The sequence below is a fragment of the Protobothrops mucrosquamatus genome, unplaced genomic scaffold (genome assembly GCF_001527695.2).
Source record: "Protobothrops mucrosquamatus isolate PMUCROS unplaced genomic scaffold, P.Mucros_1.0 scaffold7168, whole genome shotgun sequence".
Classification (NCBI taxonomy): Eukaryota; Metazoa; Chordata; class Lepidosauria; order Squamata; family Viperidae; genus Protobothrops; species Protobothrops mucrosquamatus.
In genome coordinates, this window is record NW_015392973.1 from 11256 (window position 1) to 19074 (window position 7819).

The window sequence follows — 7819 nt, forward strand, 5'->3', positions numbered from 1 at the left end:
TACTTTCAATATTTTTAAATAGAAATATTTTAAAGGAATCTTTCGATAGGCCATCCAAGTGCAGCTTTTCTCACCTTGTTCCTAAGCTTTGCTTCCTCCCCCCCCCCTCCTCAATCCTTCTCCCACGGTGTTCTTTATGTAAAAAGTTACAGGTGGTAGAAAAAGCCAAAGGTTTAGTTGCTGAGGTTTTGCTCAGTTGCTATCCTTTGAATCAGGTTTCTCTTACTTTGATTTTTTTTTAAAAAGCATTTTCTGTTTGGCATTCATGTGTTCCCCCCCCCCCCCGCCCAACTTCCATCCTTTTAGAGATCTGGTGTCCCAAGACTTCACAATTTACACCTACAATAAAGGTGGAGATCTGCAAACAGAAACTCCAAATCTTCAGGTACGTTTTATTTTTCTCTGAGGGTTGATAAGAAGAAGAAAAAAAATATTTTGACAGGATTTGCTCTGGCTGAGGAGAAAGGTGGTCTGCAAGCCTTGGTGATGAGGTCAGAGGAAGGTTGGGGGGCTTCTTTGTAGCCCCCCTTTCGGTGTGTGGGGAGAGGCGTGGAGTGTGTGCGCATATGTGTGCAAAGAGAGAGGTTTTTTCCCCTCCTTCTTCTACTTCTCTTTCAGTTGGTGAAGAGAGACTTAAGAAATGCCTTAGTAGAGACTATAAAAGAAATACAGGGGGATGATTTTGATACTCTTGCATTTATTTAAGGGTGCACTGGAATATCGCAGCGCCAAAACAGGTCACAAAATTGGACAAGTCTCACTTAACAAGCGTCTTGCTTAGTCATTCAGAAATTCTGGTGCCAATTGTGGGTCATAAGTTGACTTACCTGTCTTGGTAGGCCAGGACAAAGAAGAAGTGGGAAGAAAGGGAGAAAACCTCAGTGTTGATTTAACGAATTCGAGTTTCAGATTAATTCAATGAATTGAATCCAAGGATTATGATTTTGGGTTCTTTATCTGTAATAAATTCCCCTTCTTGATCACCCTAGCAACAACACTGCCAATTCCTGGCGCTGTTCCAGGAACCTCACCCAAGACTTGTGTAGGAGCAAATTCCACAAGTGTAATTCACCTGCTGGCAAATGATTAAATGGACGGAGTTAAATGTGTTGATGTCTCAGGAGCTAGCCGGCAACATGGTTTTTTTGGTTTTTCTCTAACTTTTTGTCCTTCGGTGCTGCACGGCAGGCTGTGGGACACCTGGTGCGTGGAGACTGTGACTCAATCTTGTTCAGGCTTTTATTTATTTATTTATAAATATATTTCATTGATTTTTTTACAGTAACAATCTTTAGTGCTTCGTGCACAGTGTGTTGTCTGGGCTCATATGTTTTAAACAATCAATGATAATTAATTTTCACAATTAATCACTATGTTGGTTGGTAATATATTTCTTGATCCTCTCTTCCACCAGTAATATTCTCCTTTTGTCTACGTTAAACCAATATAATTCTTAATATTTTCAGTATATACCAAGTTGAATGTAAACCTTTTTTTAGCACTTATGCATATAACAGTAACATCAACACATAACATGTTTTTTAATCAGCTTGTGTTTCCATTGCATTTATAAAAGTCATCTTATTAAGTTAACATGTACTACAAATATTTGTGTGTACTACACGCTAAGCCGTACTTTGTGTCAAATATAGTTTATAATCCGTTTAAGCATCCATGCAGTTTAACCCTCCAGTCTAGGGATTACAATGCCTTGTGTAGTTCAGGAGCAGAAGCAACACAATGCTCCGAATAATCTTCGATCAGCTCCATTTGGAACTTGGAAAAAAGTGGGCAGAAATAAGTGAAATAAATCAGTAGACACAAGCCAACATCAATTCACAGATTAGTTTTCAAGGTTCTTATTGAAGCTTAGATTCCCCTCACCGCTCTTATCAGTCATAATTTTCTCAACATTCATTACCTTTAAATATCCAAACTTTTCATTTCAATAGACCCTCTCAATGTTTTAACATTCCCTATATTCTAAAAGTATTATACTACTTATCTATCTTATTCCTCTTACTATAGGGCCCCTTTGCAAGCTTTATCTATCTAAAAAAGAAAGAAAGAAAAAAGAATACATGTTCAGGCTTTTAACAGGGCCAGGCTGACCAGCTGGCTAGGAAATTCATAATTTTCCTGCAAAATCCATCTCTGCAGTCTGTAAAGCACGTCTGGAGCTTAGCAGGAATGTGAACCCAGCAAGTGATACCATTTCAGACAAATGGCTGTCCAATCTCTTTTTTTAAAAAAACCTTCAGAGATGGAGCACCCTCAACTTCTGGAGGCAAATCGTTCCATTGATTAATTGTTCTCAGTATCAGGAAATTTCTCCTTAGTTCTAAGGTTGCTTCTCTCCTCGATTAGTTTCCATCCTTGCCCTGCCTTCAGGTGCCTTGGAGCACGGCTGGCTCAGGAATTCTGGGAGTTGAAGTCCCCAAGTCATACAAGGGCCATAGTTCCTCCACAGCTTCTGAATGTTCCTTCAGGGCCATCGCCAAGGGCTCTTGGTATCAGGGTTAAACTGCTAATGTGGCCTTCTGCTCAGTTTCTTTTTTTAAATTCTTCCTCCGTTTAGAATCACTGCCACTACCAGGGATATGTGGAAGGAATCTCAGATTCTACAGTCGCCCTCAGCACCTGCTTCGGGCTCAGGTAACTTTTGACAAGCATCGGTCCAGAAGTCTTCCTTCTTCTTCCCTTTCCTCCTCTCTCCCCCTTTCCCCTCCCCTCCCCTTTCATCTCCTTCCCTTCTCTCCCCTCCCCTCTTCCCCTCCTCCCATCTGCTCCTCTCCTCTCCTCTCCTCCTCCTATCTCCTCTCCTCCTCCTATCTCCTCTCCTCTCCTCTCCTCCTATCTTCTCTTCTCTCCCTCTCCTCTTTCTATCTTCTCCTCTCCTCTCCTCTCCTCTCCTCCTCCTATCTTCTCTTCTCTCCCTCCTCCCTCTCCTCTTCCTGTCTTCTCTTCTCCTTTCCTCTCCTCTCCTCTCCTCTCCTCCTCCTATCTTCTCTTCTACCCCTCTCTTCTCCTCTCCTCTCCTCTCCCTATCTCCTCTCTTCTTCTCTTCCCTTCCCTACTTAGTCGTTAAAAAACACAGAAATTAGGACTCAAATGCCTCTTATTTCTGTACATTTGAGTCCTAATTTCTGTGTTTTTTAACGACTAAGTATGATGTTCCATAGCTTCTTTGAGAGTCATCCCTATCCTTTGGAGAATTAGGTTGATGTCTAAGATGCTGTCGTTGCCAGGGGGCTGGTGCAGATCCAGAACACCGCCTACGGCATTGAGCCCATCGACTCAACTTCTCGCCACGTTGTTTACCGGATGGAAAACGTGAAGAAACTGCCCAGGAGCTGCGGCGTCCCTCATCTCGATGGAAAGTGGGAAACTGCAGATGCTCAGCCCCACTCAGACGTTTCTCTAATGGAGAGAGTAGGTGCCCTTCGGAAAGCTTTCGTTGTTTACAGTGTGCTATTTGCAGCAATGGCTGCCATTTTTTTAAAAATCCCCCTTTGTTAAATTTAAGAGAAAAAGAAAAATACATTAGACCTTCTTGTATAAGAAGATAATACCTTGAAAGCACCTTGCACAATATGCACGTTAGGCACGAAAGCCATCTAGGTGATTTTGGACTACAGATGTCAAGCTCTCTAAGCTTGCTTGTTTTCTTGCAGACTTTTCACCAAGGACCCCACAGTTCTCCTCCTCCTCCTCCTCCTCCTCCTCCTCCCTGCAAACCCCACTCCCTTCTAGCACTGAAGATGTTACCTAGTTGGATCATGTAACATCTGCCAAGAAACCAACCAAGTTCAGAGAGCAACGAGGACCCTTCATTTCAACCCTGAGATACAGATATTCTCCTTTATTGGTATAGATGTCAAGTGCCGGTGAAATTAGGAGATTCCTGTAGGTCAAATGAGTATAAAGATTTATTGCTTATGCTTAAGCTCTCTACAAGAATCTGACTCACTAACGGTCCAGGGTTTAAATGTCATATTAGAAATTCTTATCTGACGTAGCAGTGTTAAAGCAGTAAGTAAGGTAGTATGACATCGCTCTGTTTTGAAGTTAAGCATCAGGACAGAAATGTTAGTTTATTATGAACCCCTCTGGTTTCTTTCTTCTTTTTGGTAGAGGAAAAGAAGCGTTCTTCAACAGACGAGATACGTGGAGCTTTTCATCGTTGTAGACAAAGAAAGGGTATGATACTTGTGGCTGTCTATCCATCTGTCCATCTGTCCATCCATCCATCCATCCATCCATCCATCCATCCATCCATCCATCCATCAATATATCTACATCTACATCTATATCTATATATCTATATAGATATCTCTCTACCTGTCTATATCTATCTGTCTCTCTGTCTATATCTATCTGTCAGTCTGCCTGCCTGCCTGTCTGTCTTCCTACCTACCTACTTACTTCTATCTATCTATCTATCTATCTATCTATCTATCTATCTATCTATCTATCTATCTATCTATCTATCTATCTATCTATCTATCTATCTATCTATCTATCTATCTATCTATCTATCTATCCATCCATCCATCCATCCATCCATCCATCCATCCATCCATCCATATATCTACATCTACGTCTATATCTATATATCTATATCTCTCTACCTGTCTATATCTGTCAGTCTGTCTGTCTCCCTGCCTGCCTGTCTATCTTCCTACCTACCTACTTACCTCTACCTACCTACCTACCTATCCATCTATCCATCCATCCATCCAGTTATTTTTATACAGTTTTCATTGTCATAAATTAGGTTGCATTGAGCCTCTGGGTCCCCAACGCAGTTGCTGGCTAACCTAAAAGCATTTGGTTTGCGATACTGCCAAAGTGTTAATGCATTTGAGAGATCCCTGGGCTGACATGATCCTTTTTCCTCCCTCCCCCCTTTTTTTCCTCACAGTATTATTTGCTAGGCCAGAATAAAACTGCAGTCAGAGAAGAGATGGTGCAGCTGGCAAACCTCCTGGATAATGTAAGTGGAAGAATTTTCTGGCAAATGCACAGAATGTCAAATCTGTCGAATGCTGTTCCCAAGACAAATGCATTTTGTACTGAAAATAATGCTGAATGATAAGAGAGGCAATCCTTGACTTATGATCATAACTGGGACCAGAACGTCTGTTGCTGAGAATTGCAGTTACTAAATGAGTCACAACTGAATTTTTTGCTACCGTCGTTCAGTGAATCCCATGGTTGCTTAGTGACTCCGGCTTCCCCCATTTGCTTGTTGGAAGCCCCCTGCGAAGGTTGCAGATGGCGACCATGGACCCCCGAATTCTGCAACCATCGTAATTACAATGACAAGTGCCCAAATTTTGATCATATGACCGTGGGGATGCTGCAGTGGCCAGAAGTGTGAGGATTGATTGCACGTCCCTTTTTTTCAGCACCGTCGTAACTTTGAACGGTGGCTAAAATAATGGTTGTAAGTCAAGGATTACCTGTAAAATAATAGACCAACATAAGTGAAGCCCATAAACTCTGATGCTTTGATTTTCACTTTGATAAAGTGCCTCCCACTCCACAGGGCTGCTTGTTTTCAGGACAAAGCAAAAATATTCTTTTTTTTCCAATAGGGAAATTAAATGGATTGTCTCCCTGGTTTTTCTCTCTGCTGCAATGTTTATTTTCTGCCGTTCTTCTGCAGCGTTCATTTTTAATGCGTCCCGCTCTAATAATGTGTGGAGGAAAATTTTTTAAAATCTGTTAAAATATTTATAAAAGTACCTAGTCATTACCCTGCCTACTGATCAGTTGAGGCCACTGCAGAGTACAAATAGCAATCCAAAAAGAAATCGAATGCCGTTCAGTAAATGTGGGACATAGAATGTGATACATTTAAAGAAGAAAACACATGCGATATTGGCCTGATTCTGGTAAGGCCCTCTCTGATTGTGCTCCAGCCTAACCCTTTTATATTAGTAGACTTATAAAGAGCCTCTGAAATAATTATTAGAAGGCATGTATACCATTTCAACAAATGGTTGTCCAGTGTCTTCTTAAAAACTTCCAGTGTTGGAGCATTCACCGCTTCTGGAGGCAGGTAGTTCCACTGGTTAATCGTTCTAACTGTCAGGAAATTTCTCCTTAGTTCTAGGTTGCTTCTCTCCTTGATTAGTTTCCATCTGTTGCTTCTTGGCCTGCCTTCAAGTGCTTTGGAGAATAGCTTGACTCCCTCTTCTTTGGGGCAGCCCCTGAGATACTGGAACACTGCTATCATGTCCCCCCTCATCCTTCTCTTCGTTAAACTAGACATACCCAATTCCAGCAACCGTTCCTCATATGTTTTAGCCTCCAATCCCCTAATCATCTTTGTTGCTCTTCTCTGCACAGGAACTAAGGCCAGAAATGAGAGCTAGTATAAGTTGTAGTACTTAGACCTGGATTAAATATAAGGAAATAGAATAGCTTGACTCCCTCTTCTTTGGGGCAGCCCCTGAGATATTGGAACACTGCTATCAGTCCTTTTTCTCACCATACTAGGGACATACCCGATTCCTGCAACTTCATGTTTTAGCCTCCAGTCCCTTAATCGTCTTTGTTGCTCTTCTCTGCGTTCACATTTCATTCCCTCCCTCCTTTTGCATCCTTTCTCTAATGATTCTAGTCCACCATTTCTTTGATATTAGTGTAAGTCTTGTCCCGCAACAAGTTGTCCCGTGGCGGGCGGATTGTCATAGACCCGCCTCCATTATGTCCTCTGTTCCACCCTGATCTGTGCTACTTGCAGATGTACCTTGTGCTGAACATCCGCATTGTGTTGGTCGGCCTGGAGATCTGGACCTCTGAGAATAAGATCCGGATCGAAGGAAGCGCCGGAGATGTCCTTGCCAAATTCGTGCAGTGGAGAGAGCAGAACCTGGTTCCACGCCGGCGGCACGACAGCGCCCAGCTTGTTCTGTAAGATCCGGGCACCCCCTCTTCTGGGCAAGGCGGCCACACCCTCTGTCTGCACAAAAGCCCCACAGGTAGTCCACGGCTTACCACCACAGTTGGGACCAGAATTTCCGTTGTTAAGTGAGCCGTGGCCAATTTTAGGACCATTTTTTTAGTTTTTTGGGGACAGGGTTGTTAAATAAATTACTGCAGTGAATTCGGTTGTTAAGTGAAACTGGCTTCCCCTCGTTGTCCTAAATAGTTGCCAGTGGCCAAAGGTCCACTTTTTGCTTCTGTGTCCATGGAGAGGCTGCCACCGTTGTAAGTGGGAGGACCGGTTGTAAGTCCCTTTTTTCCCCCCAGTGCTGTTATAACTTTGAACGGTCACGAACCAAATGGTTTAAGTTGAGGACTACCTGTACCGTAGGCCGATTCCCTTTGCAACATCCTGTCGCCCTCTCTCATCGAGACCTTGACAACTTTTAAGACTGGGTGGGCTTCAATTCCCAGAATTCCCCAGCCAGCCATGCTTAAAGTCTTAAAGTTGCCAAGGTCGGACGTTCCTGAATCCCTTTCTTCTTCTTCTTCTCTCTGTGTCCATTCAGTGTGAATGGAGTGGGGACATTTCCCCCCATTTTGGAGATAGACTATGTGGCTTTGAAGACTTTCAATCTAAAAATGCTGAGATTCATTTGGGAAGAAAATCTCTTGGCTGGCACTGAGAATGTTTTCGCCCTCCCTACCCCCCGCTAACATCTCAGGTGGCAAACCAAATCCTCATTCTTCTTTTGGTTTGCGTCCATTGTCGCTCATGAACCTGGCCGCAACCTGGGCATGAACCATGATGACGATAGGAACTGTTGCTGTGAAACAGGCAACTGTATTGTGAACTCTGGAGCATCGTAAGTAACTCCCAAGT

The 7819-nt window shown here is 42.9% G+C and overlaps 1 protein-coding gene across 1 annotated transcript in view; it reads left to right on the forward strand.

Annotated features, from left to right (window-relative positions):
* Positions 1-6924, forward strand: part of LOC107300466 (disintegrin and metalloproteinase domain-containing protein 9-like) — a gene marked incomplete at its 3' end in the record, with an annotated part of 12224 nt that extends 5300 nt beyond the window's left edge. The window contains exons 5-10 of the mRNA XM_015829791.1: positions 307-385; positions 2579-2655; positions 3249-3432; positions 4135-4200; positions 4925-4996; positions 6755-6924. Of these exons, the coding sequence (XP_015685277.1) occupies positions 307-385; positions 2579-2655; positions 3249-3432; positions 4135-4200; positions 4925-4996; positions 6755-6924 (648 nt within the window). The remainder of the gene's footprint in view (positions 1-306; positions 386-2578; positions 2656-3248; positions 3433-4134; positions 4201-4924; positions 4997-6754) is intronic.
* Between the last annotated feature and the right edge of the window lie 895 nt (positions 6925-7819).